The 23,881-nt window shown below is 41.0% G+C and overlaps 1 protein-coding gene across 3 annotated transcripts in view; it reads left to right on the forward strand.

The window, feature by feature from the left end:
• LOC106588624 (KH domain-containing, RNA-binding, signal transduction-associated protein 3) overlaps positions 1-23,881 on the forward strand; it is a 145,594-nt gene that overhangs the window by 73,573 nt on the left and 48,140 nt on the right. For all 3 annotated transcript variants that reach the window (XM_014177799.2, XM_014177796.2, XM_014177797.2), the window contains exons 2-3: positions 850-977; positions 22,323-22,439. In XM_014177799.2, the coding sequence (XP_014033274.2) occupies positions 850-977; positions 22,323-22,439 (245 nt within the window). The remainder of the gene's footprint in view (positions 1-849; positions 978-22,322; positions 22,440-23,881) is intronic.

Below are 23,881 nucleotides of genomic sequence, written 5' to 3' on the forward strand. Positions count from 1 at the left end.
TTCATCCTAGTGTTATGTGTGCTTCTGCTGCCTTGTGGTCATTCCCCATTTAAAAAAAAAAAATACAATAATATTGATGGTTATTTGATTTTAATGACGGTCTTCATCCATCACCGTTGGTTACACAGTTATACGGTAATTGTAATTGTAGCCCTAGTAGGTAGTATATGTCCATAGATAATGTGTGTGTTTCTATTGAAGTCTTCCCTCCACTACCCCAGTTAAAGTGTCCACTGACCAATGCTAGCCTGAAGGCTTCGGTTCTGCCCTTGGTAACCCTCCCTACCTGGCCCTCCCTGGCCCCCCCTACATTACCATTTTATTGGCTCCTGAACACAGATGTTATCCATCTCATTGATCCTTCAAGGTTACATCTTCAAATACATCAAAGGCTACCTTCTAAACCATCACGCCCAATATTTTACATAACCTACAGATATACTTGCCTCCCTAATTATACATTTTCATGAGGTAAAACATGAAAGCTATTCAAATGTCTGGGAAAGTCACATTTGATCTACCTACTATTATATTACAAAATATTACAAACCAGACAGAGAGCTTCTTCCAATGGGCACGATGAATGACTATGCTATGATTACAACCATATCCAGGTAAATTACAGCATTGCCAAAAGAGCCTATTTCACAGTTGACTGAGAAAGCAAAAAGGTGTGAGCCTGAGCAACAACAAACCAACCGGCAAACTGGCACACGTAAATGATATTATTTCACTTCAGCAAACTCCTGTGAGAAAATGGACGGACATCTTTTGATCCTTTGATCACTTTTTTGTCTTAATCATTTATAGTCATTGACTCTTATCTTGCTTTTATCTTTCTCCCTGTAGAAATTGAAAAACTACAAAAAGATGAAGGAAAAGAAGAAAAAGAAGAGGAGAAGTTCATTGATGTCGTCATCAACAAGAACATGAAGCTGGGCCAGAAAGTGTTAATACCCGTCAAACAGTTTCCCAAAGTAAGTACTGCTGGATTTGGCTACATATTTTCAGATCGTACTGTGCAACTGCAAACAAAGAATGGTTTCTATTCAGTTAGCCTCTGTGATGTGTTTTCTTCTCCAAACATCTATTTTACGCTTTTGTAACATTAGTGCAAATCACCTTTAATTTTATAGAACCCCTCCCATTCTTCTGTTAGATGACGTCCCGTCAGCTTGATGACCTTGGTCAATGACGTGTCTCCATGTGCTTGTCACTCTTTATGTTCCTTCATGCTTTCCGTTTGATCCTGAGACAATGACTCACTACTGATGCATGTTTGAGGATGCTATTTCCTGCAGAGATGTCTAGGTTTAAATTGTTCTTGGTCTTTTCATTTCTATCTAATTGCTTTTGGCACCTTGCATGTTTTCTTTGAAAAGACAAACTGGGGGAAAAAATATGCATGTCTATCGAGGACAAAGCAGATATATAACAATAGAAAGAACGAAAAAAAGAGAGATAGAGAGAGCGAGAGAGAGAGCACCTGCGCTTTCCTTTTTTTCTCTCGCTCCAGCAAATAGAAACAGAGCCTCTCACAGAGCCTCACACCTCTCAGAGTAACCTCCATGTGAAGATGAAACAGCCCATGCTGTTTGAGTGATAATGCTGTGCTCCTCTAGCCATGTGATGAGAGCCCCTCAGCCCTTCGCTCTGAGACAAAGCTCCCAGCATCAGCATCAGCCTTTAATGGCGCCACACGGCAGCTACATGACAGACGGCTCCCACAGGGACCATAACAGCAAGGCTAGTAGGGTGGCGGAGAGGCTAGCGTAAACGTGAGATGCCTCACTCAGGTGATGATGATGTCTTCACTCAGGATTTCACCTCAGTCCTCTCTGAGAGTGGCTGTAGATGATTGACCTGGCTTTCAGAGGACAGAAAGCTGCAGAAGGCTCAACAACCTGTGTTGACACACTATTCCCTATTTAGTGCACTACTTTTGTCGGTGTAAGATTTATGTCTTCTAGATAACCTGGTGAGAGCTACATTTTGTCCCTTTCTAAAACAATTACAATGACATGTGTAATAAAGGGAGATGTAATGTCATCCATAAAAACATCTATGTCACATAGGAGTGCAGCTAAACACATTTGCTTGGACAGCTTTGATAAGTGGGGCCGCTAATACGCTGTTTAGAGCCTCAACAAGCCACCGAAGGAAGACAAATTCAATTTGTTCAATCTGACAGGTAGCAATGGGCTAGAGTGATCGCTCTGACTCCAATGGGTTTTCTCCCTGAACAACAAACATCACCTTTTGGTTTTCGCCACTGAAGTGGCTCGCTGCGTTTTCCGAAAGCGACCGTTTAGACTCATGTTCAGAAGGCTTATATCCGTCTTGGAAAACACAGCTCTTCTATCAATAGTATGCAACAGCCAAGGACACCATAGGGAAGGTTCAAGACGTTTGGTTTTCTAAGAACAATTGAATTATACTTTAGCTATGAAATTAAAGACCTAACATTTTTAAATTGGGCCGCTGGTTAAAAACTAGGTTAACCTGGATTATCATATTCACATAGCAGCACAGTTCATTGTCAGCCGAGCGGGTACTCCTGCAATGATGGAGAATGGGTTATGCATGTACAGTGGTTCCTCACTTAAAAGTTTTGAGATTATGCCGTGACTGTTTGGGGTAGATGCTGGCAGATTTTGGTAAATTGCGTCATTCTGTCATCGCACCACACTATTACAAGGGGGAGTTAGAACTGTGGCACAAATGTACTATCTTTTCATAAATGAATGGAGGTTTGAATGTTTCAGCCCAAGAGTCTCTCTTCTCTGGCACTAGAGACCTGCATCAGGCAAAAAATAATGGTAGCAAGAAGTCGAGAGAGAAGAGTTGAGAGAGAACTTCAAGTAAATACAATTGGGCAATTCCACTTGACATGTGGACTGACGATTTTTGAAAAATAGGCACGGTGGGCATTTGGTTTCTTTCCCTCGAAAGACAGAAAAAAATATATTCTAAATAACAAACTGGCTGTATTTACCACAGTGTGAAAGAGTGATATCCCCTCCAAAGTATATACAGTGCATTCGGAAAGTTTTCAGACCCCTTGACTTTTTCCATGTTTTGTTACGCTACAGCCTTATTCTAAAGCCTTATTGATAAAAAAATATATAAAAAATCCTCATCAATCTACACACATTCACCCATAATGATCAATCAAAAACAGGTTTTATATAAAAATACAAATAACAAGTCCGGTCTCTGGCTGGGCCAATCAAGGACATTCAAAGACTTGTCCTGAAGCCACTCCTGTGTTGTCTTGGCTGTGTGCTTAGGGTTGTTGTCCTGTTGGAAGGTTAACCTTCACCCTAGTTTGAGGTCCTGAGAGCAGGTTTTCATGAAGGATCACTCTGTACTTTGCTCTGTTCATATTTCCCTCGATCCTGACTAGTCTCCCAGTCTCTGCCGCTGAAAAACATCCCCACAGCATGAATCCTGCCACCACCATGCTTCACCGTAGGGATGGTGCCAGGTTTTCTCCAGACATGACGCTTGGCATTCAGGCCAAGGAGTTCAATCTTGGTTTAATCAGACCAGAGAATCTTGTTTTTCATGGTCTGAGAGTCCTTTAGGGGCCTTTTGGCAAACTCCAAGTGGGCTGTCGTGCCTTTTACTGAGGAGTGGCTTCTGTCTGGCCACTCTACCATAAAGGTCTGATTAGGGGAGTGCTGTAGAGTTGGTTGTCCTTCTGGAAGGTTCTCCCATCTCCACAGAGGAACTATTGAGCTCTGTCAGAATGACCATCAGGTTCTTTGTCAACTCTCTGACCAAGGCCCCTACACGATTGCTCAGTTTGGACAGGCGGCCAGCTCTAGGAAGAGCCTTGGTTGTTCCAAACTTCTTCCATTTATGAATGATGTAGGCCACTGTGTTCTTGGGGACCTTCAATGCTGCATACATTTTTTGCTTCCCTTCCCCAGACCTGTGCCTCGACACAATCCTTTCTCGGAGCTCTACGGACAGTTTCTTCGACCTCATGGCTTGGTTTTTGGTCTGACATGCACTGTGAACTGTGGGACCTTATATAGACAGGTGTGTTCCTTTCCCAAAATGTTATCCAATCAAATCATGATCAAGACATCAAGTTTTAGGAATATCTCAAGGACGATCAATGGAAACAGGATGCACCTGAGCTCAATTTCGAGTCTCATAGCTAAGCGTCTGAATACTTATGTAAATAAGGTATTTCTATTTTTGTTATTTTTAGCAAAAATGTTTTTGCTTTTTCATTATGGGGTATTGTGTATAGATTGGTGAGGATGATTTATTTTATTTTATACATTTCACAATATGTCATTAACGTAAGAAAATGTGGAATAAGTCAAGGGGTCTGAATACTTTCCTAAGGCACCTTAAAGGGAGTTTCTAAAAAACGGGGTCATTCTTTGCTGACGTGAAGAAGAAACTGAATGAAAGAGATTCCAGCGAGGTAGGGAGGGGAAAAAGATTGCACATTTTTTCAGGACCTGAGCTACTTCATTTGTATATGAAATGTACTAGTTTATGTAGGCAATTTAATATATTCATTTAGGCTTGACCTAATTAGTAGGCTATTTCGCAGAATTAAGCTAAATTTGTCAGCTGAGTGACTCATTTGTGGCTTTGGATCAAAACAAATAAGTACCAAGATTCTTTCTCATAGTCTTTAATAAAGAAATGTTTTGACCAAGTTATTAATCCGCTCATGTTCCGTGTGTTCAATTATTTGTGACATTGTGGTTACAATGAAGACTGTAAACAAAATAAATCAAATAAATCCTATTTATAGTGAATCATCAGATGCGTGTAACCTAATGGACAAAAAAGGGCAAACTTGCAATGTATTCAATGCTTAAGTATACTAAAGTTTCATATTTCTAACTCAACATCAAAGACCAGATTTGCTCTAACGAAAAATGCATCAACCCCTACAAATATATGAATTTATTATAATACAATAATTCAAACAAAAGTAGCTGTAGCGAGAGGAGAGACTGCATGCTAAAGACAATCAGAAAGAATTTGTCTTTAACCCTGCATTATAATAGAACTTACTTTGAAAGCCAGGAACGAGTGAGTCACTCAGCCCTTTGCTGTTCCTGCTTCTGTTACCTATTTCAGTGTTTGTTTAATATCCTACTGATTCTGTGATCACCAAGTCTCACGCAACCACAAAATGTTGGATAAAGCAGTTTCACAAATCCGGCTGTTTTTAAACGTTGCTATGCTGTATTAAAGGCTTTTCAAAAAGTTTTCATTAGAACAGACTCTATGGTATTACTTCTACTTTATTTAGTATTGTTTACACTGTTCCAAACTGGCAGATAAATTATATTGTAATCTAACAGCACCTGTTTGTCATGCAACAGTATTTCTTGCACTTTTGACAATTATTTTAAATGAGGCCTAATTCACATGATATGCCTAAAATACTGATATCCACTAGGCTAATAAAAAAAAATCACATTCTTCCTTTCGATTATTTAATCTACCTACATCATGTTATTTCAAGTTATCCCTTTGGCACACATGCAAAAGTGATTTGGAGTTGTTGAACGGGAGTGACAAAATGTATTACAATTGAATTTGAATTGACTGAATGATGAGGATGCGGATGAAGAAGATAGTGATTGAGTTCCGAACAGTAGTGTAAAACTTGCTCTTCACGTTTAAAAATAGAAACATTTCTTTACTAAAGCTGTTGTTACACTGAATGGCTTTTGTTTTATTCTAAGACAAATGAACATGGTGTCTTATATTCCATTATATTCTTAAAATATATATGTTGACAGTGTGTGTATATGTATACAATATGTGTATACAATATGTGTATACGCAAGTGATGTCTGCTAAATTAACAAGTTGATGGCGAAGCCATGAAGCCTCCGCTACTAAGCACAGATCAAATATTATTATATCACATATTTTCAAGACCTGAGCTATTTAATGTAGGCGTTTTATTTATTACATTTACTTGTGGAATGTTACCGAATAGATAACATCAACATAACTAATAATCTGGTGGCATTGGTAGAGAGTCAGGCGGAGAATGGAGTGAAAGTGCACTGTACTTGTAAGGACACAACAACACTGTCGACCAGGTGGAAGGGTTTTAGCAGCCTTTCTAATTCATTGGATTTTTACAAGGCATGTCACTTCACCCATGTCTTTGCATAGCCAGCCACATGCACTGTTTTTTAACCACATCTGGATGGATCCATAACAAATTACTATGGGAATAAATATCACTGAATGACAGAAATATTGGAATAAAGTAGGCTAATGCATTTGCAGCCAACAAATTGTTGCTTACTGAAACACCCTAAGTCATCCAATTGTTATAATAGGATTTGAAGCAATAGCCTACCCGGGTGTGGTCAAGTATTTCAGGACCATTTTGTACTGCTTTGAGACAAGCATGGGGACTGGTCTTGATAAATCAATACTCCGCTTGGGTATTGGTTAGCCTACAATTAGGGTGTGGAAATGTTAGGATTATTTTGCTCTTCACTCGGAGTGGCTTAGGCCTACTCCCGACCGGTCACGTTGTACAGCGCAGTAGTTTCCCAGAAACCCTGAGGCCTACATAGGGTCCTGTGAAATGTGTTTTCCTTGGTCTGAAAACACCCTCATATTAATCAGTTTAATCCATCAACATTTCTAGCAGTATAAACAGCACAACAAATACAGTAATAATTCTGACCGACCGGCTCGATTCGGTCTTATGTAGCAACATTCTAAATGTTTTTTTTTGTTATATATATATATTGGATAAAAGTTGAGAAATGGGAAAGTATGGGAAAGTAATTCTGCTTTGAAAGTTGATGAACTTGTAACCTCACTTTTGGGAAAATGGCCTTTGAATATTTTGGTACATACTGGAGAGCTCTTCTTTGTCTACACCCGTTCAGGCATCGTTCACACCCTCTTAAGCTTTAGCCCCACCCGTCTCTGTAAGGGTTGATCTGAGCATTCTGTCCTAACAACAGCAGTCAAGCACCCAAGCTAACTGGTTAACGTTGGCTAGCTACTTCTAGACACAAATGAGAGAACAACTCACTCTGACCATTTTACTCACCTTAGCAGAGCTGGTTAGGCTGTTTTTATGTTATCCAGACCATTGGTGATTGCAACTGTGCTGCTGGCAACAATTTACGCTTTTTTTGCCAGCGTTTACAGACACTGGCCATATTCAATGGGTGTTGAGCGTTCGTACATTTGTCAGTTATTCTGCGCTCTGGCACACTCAGATGAGAGTGTCCTGAAATCGGAGTAGATAGCCAGAGCGAATTTACCAGCTACGTCTATCAACAGCTGTCGTGTTGCAGTGATATCATGAACATTCTATTGAAATGGATACTTGCATAGTGGAGTCTTTTGTTAAGACAGCTAAACAGTGAACCTTAATCCCAAATCATGATGTTGAATCTAACCAACCAGGTTCAATGTTAGCTAGCTAACATTAGGCTATTACTAGCAAAGCAAATGGCTCTGAGATACAAATAATATTACTATACAGATCATACACGTAACGTTAGCTAGCGACCCAGCTAATGTTAGCTACAGTGGTTCCTCCTTTAATAGTTGTGAGCTTGCACCATGGGACTTAGAGGTACCCAGCGTCACGGCTTCATTGTTCCAGACCACCACAAGGGGGAGTTAGAGCACTCATTATGCATTTGGTTGCCAAGGTTTTTATATGACCAATCATATCGAGTGGTTCCAATGACGAATTTTGACGCGAGAGCCACCCTTGCCTTGTGGCGTTCTTCAACAAAGATGGCTGACAAAACATTACGGTGGAACCAGATGTAAGTTGTTATAACATCATAACGAGTCAAGCAAAAAATGTATAATTGAGAGGGATATGTTAGTTAATGTTTTTAAACGTTTTTGAGACAAACGTTTTTGCATATTTTTTCGTCATGAGGTTAGTTTACGAAAATTGCTATTTAGCAAGTTATCTAACTAGCTAACATTAGCCAGCTAGCTAGTGTTAGGATAATTAATTTGTAATTCATGTTGTTTAATGTTTTAGGGACTCCTGAGAAAACCAGCAAATCAGGCTGTCATCTTGAGAAACAGTGGATGTAAAGAATCTAGCTAGCTAAAGCATTTACTGCAAATTGAATGTACAATTGTGTAATCTTGCAATGCAGATGAAGTAACATAGCTAGCTAACTATTTACTTGCTTATTGTGTAGCGGAGGATAAAAATAACTATGCCTATGGATGTGTTGCTAGCTACGGTATGTAGCCAATCTGTGTATATGTAACCGATGTGAAATGGCTAGCTAGTTAGCGGTGGTGCGCGCTAATAGCGTTTCAATCGGTGACGTCACTCGCTCTGAGACTGTGAAGTAGTTGTTCCCCTTGCTCTGCAAGGGCTGCAGCTTTTGTGACGCGATGGGTAACGAGGTGGGGTTTCAGGAGACACCTGAAACCCCACCTCTTTAAGGAATACCTGGGATAGGATAAAGTAATCCTTCTAACCCCCCCCCCCCCTTAAAAAGATTTAGATGCACTATTGTAAAGTGGTTGTTCCACTGGATATCATAAGGTGAATGCACCAATTTGTAAGTCGCTCTGGATAAGAACGTCTGCTAAATTACTTAAATGTAAATGTAAATGATGCTTTGTGGGTGTCAGTTGTTGATGTGTGCAGAGGGTCCCTGGTTCAAGCCCAGGTTGGGGCGAGGAGAGGGACGGAAGCTATACTGTTACATATGGACCCTAAAACGTTAGGTTCTGAACTAATGTTCATACCAATCTATTAACCTCAGCTATCATAGTTGTTGTATCAACTTCAAGTCTGAATGGCATTAATGAAGCCTATGGATAGAGTAGATATACTAACTTTATTGTGCCAAAAATGCAAGTCCTATATACACATGTACTGTAGTTATTACCGCGCATAAGATTCCCACATTGTACCCTGTACAATGAATATATTCACTGATCATGTACTCTTCCTTGGCAAATAAAGGTGCAGTTCAGGTATGAATCTCTGAGACATTATTTTTCAGTCATATCAAACTATTTGAATGATGCTGTGTCTGCATGTATGTATTAAAATTATACATTTCAACAGTGTTTACCACTCCTGCTCCTGGGACATCAATGATTACACATTGTAACTATGCAATAGACTAGAAACATGATTGATTTGTAATTCAAATATACAGACAAAAAACATTATTCATATCTATCTCCCTTCACCTGCATATTTCAATGAGATACTTAATTTCAACCAGTGGAGAATGTGAAACGCTTTATTGAAAGAAGTTCATTATCCAGGTGTTATAAATACATAAATGCATTATAAATATGATAATTGTAATATTATAAATACAAGTACACTCTGTACTTCAATGCACATATGGTGTGCATTATAAAACAAGGAAGAAAGACGAGATGGAGAGAGAGGTGTAGAAGACAGAAAGGGAAAGAGGTAAGAACAGAGGCAGACAGCATATGATTCATGAATTACAGTGCAACCCTAATATTCTCTGTTCATCACAATTGCAGTGTCTCCTAACCAGCCTTGGGCCCCCAGTTGGCCCGAAAGTTATCTTAAGAGCGGGTGGGGTGGCGATGACGGGACTGGCTTCCTCTCTCACATCAAAACATACATGCAGACTACTTGCAAATGGATAGAGAGAGAGCATGATTAAGCCTTGTTTTTTTTATTCAAACACGGTCAGTCATCTTAAATCAGGAGGTGAAATGCAAAACTGACCTTGGATCATTAACTCTGGGACTACTACATCTCTGACTTATTTAAATGTTAAAGCATCTCTTTAATAATACTTCCTGTTGACCCGACCAAGTGTCATCTCACCTATGATCATGCTGTGCCCTCTGTGTCAACCAGTTCAGCTGCGGGAGGGCTTCACCAAAACAGCTGATATAACCTAGAGGATTTAGGGAGAAGGGGGAGAGGGATGAAGTGAAGAAGAGAGACTGTTATTGTGTGTGTGGTCTCACCTGGTGTCCACACTAAGTGGCTACAGAGTACTTTATGCTGAAAAACAGACACATGAGGACAAACAATAGAAGATAATGTCAATAGAAGATACTGTATGTGACGCAGACACCTATCAGAGTGCACTTGAAACATTTAAATATAGAGGGCTATGTGTCTCACCACTTGGTTATTGCAAGGCTAACCCCCAGGGAAATCATGACTTGGCAGCAACAGATAGTCCAGTGAAAAGGGCTGTGTTTATGTGGTGTAAATCTGAAAATTAGCAGCTGACATCTGAAGGGTTTTTTAATTAATGCATGTGTGACAGGTTCCATGTACAACAAGACAGGCAGAGATGGAGAAAAATAACACAGAACAGTTTAATTACCTCTGGTTATGAACACTTTTGCCAGCAGTAAAGCTTCCACGGCCTCTTCCTCGCACAGTGAACATCTGGCAATATCTACATTTTCGACCCCTTGGTCAGCTCGCTCTCTGAAAGTAAAGAAAACAGCTTATTTTTTTTATAGATATGAAAACAATAACTGAGATATGACCGTTAAATCTCAAGCAGCAGATGTCATTTTTAGGATACGCCAATACAGCCCAGTGCTACTTACCTGAGATGCCATCTTCGTAGGTGTCCGCTTTGACTTCCGTTGTGTTGGAAAACAGTTGCATTCAGAACAATTATTTTTGATTGAATATAAAAAAGGTTTTGCTCTCAACAAAAAGACACAAATGTACCAAATCAAATCAAAGTTTATTTGTCACGTGCGCCGAATACAACAGGTGTAGACCTTACAGTGAAATGCATATAACAATTTGCCGGTGAATAACCACACCTTCATACAAACGTATGCAGAATTCTTGACGCACAACCGAAGATGCTACCATATCCTGCCAGCACACCACACCCACAAGCGAGCCATTCAGGAGCAGAATGATGACGGGTGGAAGAGGGAAAGGAATGAGATTGGAACAGCAATTTGTTGCAAGTTTGGGAGGAGAGCTAATAGTTGAACAATAGCCTATTCAACCTTTAAAAAAAGAATAGTCTAAAGGCAGAGCTAGGTGTGAAAACCCCCCCTCCAATCGCAGACCAGATTTGCCCTAACGACCAAGGGGTAGCTTGCTACTCAATGTAATGAAGTAATGACTTTTCAAATAAGTTACCTTACACGTTATGTTGGCTGACAATTTGTTATCTACGCTGTCCTTACGAACCGCATAGCATATCATTACAGCAGTATGTACCGGTATGTTAGCTAGCTATCTAACGTTAGTAGTTATACATCAAACTTGCCAGTATATTAACTATAGGCTGTCGAACTACCCAATGTTTATTGACTTGATTATTCCCGTCATTCTTAGCTTAGCTAAATGGTATAGTCGTTGTGCTTTCTCAATGGACATTCGGGTGCTTTCGTAAATTCGCTCTGGCTATCTATAGGCTGGACAATAGAACCAGTCAAAGTTCACCCAAGGCTGAAAAATGGCTTAAGAACGTTGGCTAAACTGGAACACTAACGCGAGCCCATAGCAAATTAATGGAATCGAACGTTCGCAAAGCCTGTTTTGACTGGAGTGATGCTGTCACGTCCTGACCAGTATAGGGGTATTTGTATTGTAGTTTGGTCAGGACGTGGCAGGGGGTATTTGTTTTATGTGGTTCGGGGTGGTTGGTTTGTTTAGAAGGGTGTTTGATTTATTATTTCCAGGTTTTGGGTTATGTTCTATGTTTTTGTATTTCTATGTTCTTTCTAGTTTAGTATTTCTATGTTTAGGTATTGGGTGTTGGACTCTCAATTGGAGGCAGGTGTTTCCTAGTTGCCTCTGATTAAGAGTCCTATAATTAGGTATGTGTTTGGAGTTTGTGGGAGATTGTGCTAGGTATAGCTTAGTTGCCTTACCAGCCTGTTATGCGTCATTGTGTTTAGTGTACGTGTTTATTTTGGTTTCCCTTCTTTTCCTAAAATAAAGAAGATGAGTACACATGATCCCGCTGCGTTTTGGTCCGACAATGATTTTTCTTTATCGTCTGACGAAGAAGAATGTGACAGATGCTTAGAATTCTATAAAAAATATATCTATTTTTATTTTACCACTACAATCTGTTCGTCGGCCGAAACTTGTGTAGAAAGTAAACATCCGCACCTTGATGGTGTCAACTGTGCTTATGGCTGCGTAATGAAAAAGTAGGGGAAAAATAAACATTTCAGACTATTTCTGGTCTAGCAATCGATGACAAATGAGCTCGCTGCCCAGACTTACATCATAACAAAGAGGAGATTCTCCTGATTAAAATAGTGCCTGTGTAACAGTTTTGCTTCCGTCCCTCTTCTCGCCCCTTTCTTGGCTTGAACCAGGGACCCTCTGCACACATAGACAACAGCCACACTCGAAGCATCATTACCCATCACTCCACAAAAGCCACGGCCCTTGCAGAGCACGGGGAACAACTACTTCAAGGTCTCAGAACGAGTGAAATCACTGATTGAAATGCTATTAGTGCGCACCCCGCTAACTAGCTAGCCATTTCACACGTTACACCCGACTTGAAAAAAATCTAAATATACACATTGCGAGATATTTGGTGAAATAGACACACATGCCTATATTTCCCCCATAGGAAACAATGGGAAGACCGCAGAGTTCACATTTTGTTGTTTACATTTTAACTATTAAACAATGTGAGCAGGTCTCATTGCCAACAATAGTGAAGCAGGCATTGTGACGTTGAACAATAAGCTGGGAATAGAACGTTCGGAAGGCGAGTTGGTGCCACTGTGCTCAATAGAACTAATAGGAGCTGGCAGGGTGAAAAATGTACTAAAATAAAGCCTGTTTATTCGTGATTACTTCAAAACGACGGCAAACAGCTGGGAAATATGGTCATATTATGAAACTGGCCTCCACGGCGGATGCAATGAACTCGTTTTTAATCAGAAAAGAGCGTTGTTAACCTCTATGGGCTAGGTGGGACACTTGCGTCCCACCTACTCAACAGCCAGTGTAATCCCGTGGCGCGATATTCAAATACCTCAAATGCAAAAACTTTTTCACATTTTTCAAACATATGACTATTTTACACCATTTTAAAGACAAGACTCTCGTTAATCTAACCACACTGTCCGATTTCAAAAAGGCTTTACAACGAAAGCAAAACATTAGATTATGTCAGCAGAGTACCCAGCCAGAAATAATCAGACACCCATTTTTCAAGCTAGCATATAATGTCACATAAACCCAAACCACAGCTAAATGCAGCACTAACCTTTGATGATCTTCATCAGATGACAACCCTAGGACATTATGTTATACAATACATGCATGTTTTGTTCAATCAAGTTCATATTTATATCAAAAAACAGCTTTTTACATTAGCATGTGACTAGCATGTGACTAGCTTTCCCACCGAACACTGCCGGTGAATTTACTAAATTACTCACGATAAACGTTCACAAAAAACATAACAATTATTTTAAGAATTATAGATACAGAACTCCTCTATGCACTCGATATGTCCGATTTTAAAATAGCTTTTCGGTGAAAGCACATTTTGCAATATTCTAAGTAGATAGCCCGGCATCACAGGGCTAGCTATTTAGACACCCAGCAAGTTTAGCATTCACCAATGTCAGATTTACTATAAGAAAAATGTTATTACCTTTGCTGTCTTCGTCAGAATGCACTCCCAGGACTTCTACTTCAATACCAAATGTTGGTTTGGTCCCAAATAATCCATTGTTATATCCAAATAGCGGCGTTTTGTTCGTGCGTTCAAGACACTATCCGAAAGGGTAAATAAGGCTTACGAGCACGGCGCATTTCGTGACAAAAAATGTCTAAATATTCCATTACCGTACTTCGAAGCATGTCAACCGCTGTTTAAAATCAATTTTTTATGCAATTTTTCTCGTAAAAAAGCGATAACATTCCGACCGGGAAATCGTTTTTTATTACAAAGAGAGTGAAAGTAAAAGCATGCTATCCCCTCATGCACGAGCCTCAGTCTAATGGCCCTCTGATAGAGCACTTGCCAAACGCGCTAATGTGTTTCAGCCTGGGGATGGAATTACATCGTTCAGCTTTTTCCCGCCTTCTGAGAGCCCATGGGAGCCGTAGGAAGTGTCACGTCATGCCAGAGATCCCCTGTATTTGTTAGAGATGATCAAGGAGGGCAAGACAGGCCACTTCGTGTAAGGAATCTTCTCAGGTTTTGGCCTGCCAAATGAGTTCTGTTATACTCACAGACACCATTCAAACAGTTTTAGAAACTTTAGGGTGTTTTCTATCCAAAGCCAATAATGATATGTATATTCTAGTTACTGGGCAGGAGTAGTAACCAGATTAAATCGGGTACGTTTTTTATCCGGCCGTGCAAATACTGCCCCCTAGCCCCAACAGGTTAAAAATGTTATGTGTCCAGCCTACTATCTACATGGATTTCAGAGCACTCTCATCTGAGTGTAACCAGAGCACAAAATAATTACTTTACAAGTGCTCAACATCCGTTGAATATGGCCGGTGTCAGTAAACGTTGGAAAAAAAGTGTAATTAAATTGTTTCCAGCAGCACATTTACAGTCACCAACGCTCTGGTTAACACGAAACTGCCTTTCCAGCTCTGCTTGGGCGAGTAAAATGGTCAGAGTGGTCTCATTTGTGTCTGGAAGTAGCTATCCAACGTTAGCTTGGGTGCTTGACTGCCGTTGTAAGGCCAGAACGCTCAAATCAACCCTACTCCTCGGCCCGAACGTCCAGTGTGCGCTCCGAGAGCGAAACGGTCTGAATTTACAAACGGACAATTTCTCTCTGAATGGAAACACCATAATATTAATCAAATGAATTAAGACAAATTTCTTAAAATCAATCCCATATACTATGTTATTACAAAAAAAATATTTTAAATTCTCAGGTAATGCCAATATGGAATACTATCAAATGTATCTCCCACCTCTGGTGGTCAAACTAGCAATAACTTGCAGTATCAGAAGAAACGGCTGAGAAGTAAATGACGTGCCACAGAATGCTGCAGCAGCACGCAGGGTGTGCTGCAGTATGACACAACTTTTAAAGGAGGACCACTGTAGCTAGCTAACAGTACACTTTAACTTGAAATGAAAACAACTTTCTGACCAAATTAGAAACGTGTAATATCTGAAAATGTTTCTAACTAGACTATCTTACCTGTATACATGGCTGTATGCTTTTCCCTCTCTGTCACGGGTGCCATGGTTGCCCTTAGTTTGAAGATGTAATCCAGAGACAGGTGTTTTCTTCATCTCCTTAGCTGTCATACTCTAATTCCACTGATTTCAAACCTCGGTCCTCCAGAAAGTGGAGAGCAACACTTATGCAGTTCTACTACGCGATATATATATATATATATATATAAAAAGCTGTGTTAGACAGGATTACCTATACATACGGACCAGCTCAAATAGACAGAAACATGGCAGACCAATCCGAACTCATCTCTTGGCATGTCAAGTCCACTCATTATCTCAGCCAATCATGGCTAGCGGGAAGGTTGCTGCCTTTTTCTGTGGCTAAACCAACTATGTTCGTAATTTAACAATTTTATTCATATTTACAGATGGCATACAAGTTTGTTATTAAGGCACATGAAAGTTCACATGTTCCAGAATGCATTTCTGCCAAAAAAACGCATTTATATTTAAAAAAAAGTTTACATTCAAATAGCTCTCCTGTGAAGTAGTGACGCGTGACAAATGCCAAGTTTCCTGAAACAAATAAATTATAATCAATCCCATAAAGTCTGTTCTAACAAAAAACATATCTAGCACAGCTAATATTAAAAACAGTCGCTTTGGCTGACATGTTGTGGTTTATTCATTGTTTAATTATTCAAGGCTCCCTTTCTATTTCGTTTTATAGCTGAAATGCATGACTGTAAATAAAGATATGGATGTCTTGTATGCTGTGTGATGACATGCACAAATGAATGAATGACTGACTGATATACTGCATATTGAAGTAGTACTTTATGCCAATAAGTAAGTTACGCTAAAACAGCTACAGTAAACAGGACTCTTAGGCCTACAACTCCATGTTATTTCAATAACTTAGCTTCTCAAAGATACCCTCTGGTGGTCGAACTAGCATTAATGGCAACAATGGCTGACAGTAAAATACAATGACGTCATGCATTTCAACGTGCCATACCATTCCGCAGCACCTAGCAAGCTGTGCTGCAGTATGACACAACTTTTAAAGGAAGAGCCACTGTTTGCTTGTTATTATACCAATTTGCTACTGGAAAACAGAGCATCTAGAAAACAGAGTAATCCCTTGTATTACAGTATTAGTGTTGCTGTGAGATTGGCTTAGAATTGATTTATGTGTAAGCGAAGAGAGGACTGCAGCCCACATCACTGCACGCGCCACCAAAATGTTCTCCTTGTGTCACTGGTGCCGCTAACTTTTAAGACTCGCACACATCTCACCAAATGTGGATCTAGCGTTCCTCTGCCGAACCTTCAGTGCTCTGTGTTTAAGGGACCACTCGCTGTAGACTTCTGACTGCCGTCATTTTTCACTTGATTCTACATGTAAAATCGGTGCACACTTGGTTCGCAAAGCAGGTCTCTTTGCTGATCTGTTTAACACTTTTTTGTTTGCTACCTGATTCCATATGTGTTATTTCATAGTTTTGATGGCTTCACTATTATTCTACAATGTAGAAAAAAAGTAAAAATAAAGAAAAACCCTTGAATAAATAGGTGTTCTAAAACTTTTGACCGGTAGTGTACGTGCACCCCGTCATACATATTTTCGTTTAAGTCACCCCAGGCCATTAGAAAGGTGTAAGGAGCTCAATGGCAAATTTCTAGTTTAGGCTGTGTTTCTGTTGCTCTGTTGTTTCTGTCTTCTCTGTGTCTGTGTTTCTATATCTCTGTATCTCTGCTTGTCTCTGTCTGTGTCTCTGTATCTTTGTGTCTGTCTCTGTGTGTCTGTCTCTCCTCTCTCCTGTGTCTCTGTCTCTGCGTCTCTCCCCTCCTCTGTGTCTCTCCTCTCCTAGAAAACGGCCACAATGATTTATTCTTCTGCTGTTGGCTCGGTCTGTCCTGCTGTCTTCAGCAGAATCGCTGCACGCTGGCTTTTTCTGAACACACCTCTCCTCTCCTCTCGCAGCGCAATACACACACACACTCTCTCTCTCTCTCTCTCTCTCTCTCTCTCTCTCTCTCTCTCTCTCTCTCTCTCTCTCTCTCTCTCTCTCTCTCTCTCTCTCTCTCTCTCTCTCTCTCTCTCTCTCTCTCTCTCTCTCTCTCTAGCACAGCACAGGCTAGCAGTACAGTAATACATTCAGGAAATGATGAAAAGATGTTAGATGTTGGTCCGCCCCACCCCCCTATGTAGCTGTGATTAATCATAGATCCGTTCCTACTGTTTGGTGTCCTCTGACTTTTTCATAATCACTGAACCCGCTATCACCCTACCTGCTATCTCCATCCCCTGCCAGTCTACAAATAGGTTATTTGGCTGTCCCTATAGGAGAACCCTTTTTGGTTCCAGGTAGAACGCTTTTGGGTTCTATGTAGAACTCTCTGTGGAAAGGGATCTACATGGAACCCAAAAGAGTTCTACCTGGAACCGAAAGGGTTTTTACCTGGAACCAAAAAGGCTTCTATTATGGGGACAGCCAAAGAACCCTTTTAGTTTCCAGATAGCACCTTTTTGTCTAAGAGTGTAGTGTGGTCCTGGTGTGTGTGTGTGTGTGTGTGTGTGTGTGTGTGTGTGTGTGTGTGTGTGTGTGTGTGTGTGTGTGTGTGTGTGTGTGTGTGTGTGTGTGTGTGTGTGTGTGTGTGTGCCTGCTTGTTCTTGTTCTTTTATTTAACCAGGTAGGCCAGTTGAGAACAAGTTCTCATTTACAACTGCGACCTGGCCAAGATAAAGCAAAGCAGTGCGGCAAAAACAACAACAGAGTTACACATGGGATAAACAAACGTACAGTCAATAACACAAATAGAAAAATCTGTATACAGTGTGTGCAAATGAAGTAAGGAGGTAAGGCAATAAATAGGCCATAGTGCCGAAGTAATTACAATTTAGCCATTTACACTGGAGTGATAGATGTGCAGATGAGGATGTGCAAGTATAAATACTGGCGTGCAAAAGAGCAGAAAAACAAAAACAATATGGGGATGAGGTAGGTAGTTGTTTGGATGGGCTATTTACAGATGGGCTGTGTACAGCTTCAGCGATCGGTAAGCTACTCTGACAGCTGACGCTTAAAGTTAGTGAGGGAGATATAAGTTTCCAACTTCAGTGATTTTTGCAATTCATTCCAGTCATTGGCAGCAGAGAACTGGAAGGAGAGGCGGCCAAAGGAGGTGTTGGCTTTGGGGATGACCAGTGAAATATACCTGCTGGAGCGCGTGCTACGGGTGGGTGTTGCTATGGTGAACAGTGAGCTGAGATTAGGCGGAGCTTTACCTAGCAAAGACTTATAGATGACCTGGAGCCAGTGGGTCTGTCAACGAATATGTAGCGAGGACCAGCCAACAAGAGCATACATGGCACTGTGATAGACTGCATCAAATTTGCTGAGTAGAGTGTTGGAGGCTATTTTGTAAATGACATCGCCGAAGTCGAGGATCGGTAGGATAGTCAGTTTTACGAGGGAATCTTTGGCAGCATGAGTGAAGGAGGCTTTGTTGCGAAATAGGAAGCCGATTCTAGATTTCATTTTGGATTGGAGATGCTTAATATGAATCTGGAAGGCGAGTTTACAGTCTAGCCAGACAACTAGGTATTTATAGTTGTTCACATATTCTAAGTCAGAACCGTCCAGAGTAGTGATGCATGTGTGTGTGTAACCAAAATTAAAGCAGTGGTTCTAGCCAACACATGATTAATAGGCGACTGTTCAGCTCTCATGTGGGCCATCACTATCAGTGCCATGCAGCACAGTCCCCTCCTAGTCCCCATCCAGAGACAGTAATGGACCCCCACTCCAGAAGTTTAGGACTGGGTTCAGATTACTGTTGTTGTTGAGGTAAATAGATTAGAGATATAAAAAGCTGAAAGCTCTGTTAATGACCACAGGCCCCAGTCCAGACTATGGTTGCGTCCCATTACATCCTTTTCCCTTTATAGTGCCCTACTTTCTGGTCAAAAGTAGCACACTATAAAGGGAATATGGGTGCCATTTTGGATGCAGAACATTTCTATCTAATTCCAAACACCCATTGAAGAATGGCCAGACAAATATGTCCTGTAAAACAGAATGGTGAACACAGAATGTGGGTTAGAGAGGTTTTAGTTTGCATTAGTAAAGACAGGGTGATGTCAGGATTAAATCTCTGACATTTAGACATCTTAAACAGATTAGATCCAAGGCAGATATCTTTGATCTGTCTGTAAATAGCGAGGCTTTAATAAAAGCACCAAATCAACAGCATCCCATAGCGCAGCACCAAAACAGCATGTGATATGCTGCCTGACTGACTGCCTGTCATCCCTCCTGTTATTTGTCTGAATAAAATGACCGCTTTTATGGAATGGTCCTTTTTTTTTCAACTAAAAACATATTTAACTTTCTCATGCTTGACCATTGTTTCCAATACATGATGTATTCCCCCTGAATATAACAGGTTCAAACTTTCCCACCAGTTCAAATTCATACTGATCTAAACCTGGTTAAGGGTCAACATAATGGACTTCCAGATACCAATGACACCTTGTATGTAGGCTCACCATCTGCAGACATCATCCTATGTACAATTGTAATGAGTGGAATTTAACTGGTGTTAGCATATGTGAAGGCTTGTGTACAAGAGCGCTAGTGAAACTAACAATATAGGGCCATATGGCCTGAGTTCACCTGAGTGCACTGCCTGCGACTGATCATTGTAATGCCAGTTACTGAACATTGCAACAACAGTTATTGACTATGGCAACTACAGTTAATGACCATGGCAACAACAGTTACTGTTGTGAGAGAATAACAGGCAGGAGACATAAGAGCCATAGGTGAGGTGCAGAACAAAATAGGGCTGTATTTTTGTCTCTCCTGTCTGCTAATTAATGACCCAGGGAGATGTAGGAGACAGCTGTATAACTCACAGTTAAAGGGAGAGAGATGGGGAGCAGAAGAAAACTAGCTCTGTACCCTCTATCTCTACCTGCTGTCTCTCTCTCTCTCTACCTCCTGTCCCTGTCTCTCTCTCTCTACCTGCTGTCTCTCTCTCTCTCTCTCTCTCTACCTGCTGTCTCTCTCTCTCTCTCTCTCTCTACCTGCTATCTCTCTCTCTCTCTCTCTCTCTCTCTCTCTCTCTCTCTCTCTCTCTACCTGCTGCCTCTCTCTCTCTCTCTCTCCCTGCCTCTCTCTCTCTCTCTCTCTCTCTCTCTCTCTCTCTCTCTCTCTCTCTCTCTCTCTCCCTGCTCTCTCTCGCTCTCTCTCTCTCTCTCTTTCTACCTGCTATCTGTCTCTCTCTCTCTACCTGCTATCTCTCTCTCTACCTGCTATCGCTCTCTCTCTGCTCTCTCTCGCTCTACCTGCTATCTCTCTCTCTACCTGCTATCTCTCTCTCTACCTGCTATCGCTCTCTCTCTGCTCTCTCTCTCTCTACCTGCTATCTCTCTACCTGCTATCTCTCTCTCTCTACCTGCTATCTCTCTCTCTCTACCTGCTCTCTCTCTACCTGCTCTCTCTCTGTCTCTCTACCTGCTCTCTCTCTACCTGCTCTCTCTCTACCTGCTCTCTCTCTCTACCTGCTCTCTCTCTCCTCTGTTTTTTATATCCGTCTAATCTCTCTGTTTTGGTCTTTGCATTTATACAGTGGTAACGTAGACATAGAACGGCAAAATGGGGTATTGTATAAAACCTGATAAGTTGAAAAGAAAAATATTGTACTATATGAACCTGACCGTTCAAACGCTTAGAATCCTATTTTCACATAATGCTGTTATAATTGGAAGGATTATGTATGTTCGTTGTCTAAGGCAGAAATTCTGCCTGCGTCCCAAATGGCACCTTTTTCCCTATATAGTGCACTACGTTTCACCCTATGGGCCCTGATCAGAAGTAGTGCACTATATATAGAATAGGGTGCCATATAAAATAAAACAAATTACATTTTTATTTGTCACATGAAATGCTTACTTACAAGCCAGTAAGTTACTTAACCAACAATGCAGTTCAAGAAATAGAGTTAAGAAAATATTTACTAAATAAACTAAAGTAAAAAATGGAATAGAAATTAACACAATAAAATAACAATAACAAGGTTATATACAGGGGGTACCGGTACTGAGTCAATGTGCGGGGGTACAGGTTAGTCGTGGTAATTTGTACATGTGGTTAGGGGGTAGAGTGACTATACATAAAGAATAAACAGCGAGTAGCAGCAGTGTAAAAACAAAGTGGAGTTGGGGGGTGGGTGGGGCGGTGTCAATGTAAATAGTCCAGGTAGGCATTTGATTCATTGTTCAGTAGTCTTATGGCTTGGGGGTAGAAGCTGTTAAGAAGCCTTTTGGACCTAGACTTGGCGCTCCGGTACATTTAGGACGCACACCTGGATATGGTTGAAATAAGAGTGTAGTGGAGACTCAGTGCTACTATAAAAGATGTCAAATAAAATAGGGATTAGTTACATTTTTTATTCTTGTCAAATGCTAACAATTCTTGCTTGATTTTTGTACTATTTCAACCTGACCATCCACACTCTGAGCCTCCTCCTTTCACATAATGCTGTTATAATTGTAAGGATTATGTGTGTTAGTTGTCAAAGGCAGAAAGATTGCAGTCAGAGTGCAGTATAACTGCAGTATGCTGCAAATACCGCATTCAAAATATATATATTTTTTTTACTGCAGTAATTTTGGAGTGTAACAGCAGTTACAGTGCAGTGTAACTGCTGTTCAACTGCAGTACACTGCAGTTATTCTGACTTATTCTTCATTTCTGAAATCCAAAATACCAGTCGGTTGCAGTTACTGCAATTTTACTTCAGTTTCAAAACTGCAATCTTTTTTTTTGTAAGGGAAATGGCATCCTTTTTCCTATATAGTGCACTACGTTCGACTGTATGGCCCTGGTCAAAAGTAGTGCACTATATATGGAATAGGGTCCCATTTGGTATATACCCCTGGACATGGTTGAGATAACAGTTTTATGGAGACACAGTGCTACTAGGAAGATAGTTCTCATGTCAACCCAAATACGGATTACTTACATTTTGTACTCTTGTCAATTGCTACAATTCTTGTTTATATTTAATCAAAAGCAGACTGTTTGAACCAAAATGTGATTGACATACAACTGTTTTTGTCTTTATCTCATCAGCACAGTTACTCATTAAGCTTCTCTGCTTGTGTTTCTGTTTTAGTTTAACTTTGTGGGCAAACTGCTGGGTCCACGCGGGAACTCACTAAAGAGACTACAGGAAGACACGCTCACTAAGATGTCCATTCTGGGGAAAGGATCAATGAGAGACAAAGAAAAGGTAACAGCCAAGTCTTTTTCTCCTTCTCTCTAACAATCAAACATGCCTCTTTCTCCCTCTCTGTCTAGTAAAACCCAAGTCCTCTTCTCTTTCTCTCACTCTCTGTCTCTCTATCTCTCTGTTGTTTGTTTCAGGTAAATTGAGGCAGACACCGTCAGTGGAAAGGCATCAATAACCAGCTGAGTTATTGTGTATATGTTCTGTCTTGTTGTGTCTGTGACAGTCTTTCTCCGTCAGTCAGTTTGTCATCATGGGTGATTTGTGACATCGATGATCTTCAGTGTCATACGCAAACGCTCCGTTAGATTGTTGTGATCGATTCTCTCTGACGGCACAACTCTGGAACACCTGCTGAACAGATCTGTCATGGAGATGTGCTGAGCTCAGCAGGCTCAGCAGGTTTCAAACACACACGCACGCATGCACGCGCACCCGCAGCTCACACACGCAGCTCGGCACGCTTGACACACCTCCTCCACTACCTCACCAGGGAGATCTGTGAGCTGTGATTGACAGCTTGCTCCAGATCCAGCATGAACCTTTACTTTCATAGCTGTGTTCCTATAGCTGCCCCCCTGCAAGCCAGTTGGAGATGGATAAAATCTCAGCCTCAGTGTATGCTTTATGGCTATGTATAGAATTCTCATAGAATTCCTCCAATATCTGCCCAAGGTTTGTCATCGTCAGTTACACAGAGTGTCAGTGAAAGGGTCAAAGGAAGGCCACAGAAGCAACAGGCTGTATAAGGCTTTTCTCTTCTCCTTCTCCCTTCTCTTCCTCTGCTTCTGAGTGTGGAGCTGATGGTCCCCCTGACATCCCTGCGCTGTCACCATACTCTTTCAGCCAATATGACATAGAAGCATTCAGAGTCTCTGTCCTGTAGGTGCTTTATTGTACGTTCCTTGGGCTGGGTGACGTTTAGGGAGGCGTATGCTTCTGGGTTCAAGGTTGGTGTTATGGAAACGAAGGCTAGTGGAGCTTAAAGTGGATGATGAAATGACATGTTGTTGTTGAATTGGGCTTCCTTGTCCTCTGTCAGTCCTCTGTCTGCAAAGAGTCACTACAGTACACTGCATCCATGTTGTTGCTGTTGTGGCATCCTCCTATTGTTCAGCATGCATAAGAATGCGTCATCTGCAACAACTAACAGCATACATGTCATGCTCTGAACCAAACTGTCTTTCCTATGGAGTTCCTATGGACTCTCACGTTGTTGTCTCAGGCTTTGTGCCTCTGTTTCTGGGAAGAGAATGGCTGTTTGATAACCAGACTCCCAGTGAGGAATATAAACAGATTCTCTATGAGGAATGTCAACAGAGGGGAGATGCTTGGAGGAGATAGAGGAGGTGACAGCTGTAATCTCATGCCATGGCCTGCTGAGCACATATAGGAAGACAGTGTCTATGTGCTAGAGAGAGAGAGAGAGAGAGTGTGTGTGTGTG

The sequence above is a fragment of the Salmo salar genome, chromosome ssa27, assembly GCF_905237065.1.
Source record: "Salmo salar chromosome ssa27, Ssal_v3.1, whole genome shotgun sequence".
Taxonomy (NCBI): domain Eukaryota; kingdom Metazoa; phylum Chordata; class Actinopteri; order Salmoniformes; family Salmonidae; genus Salmo; species Salmo salar.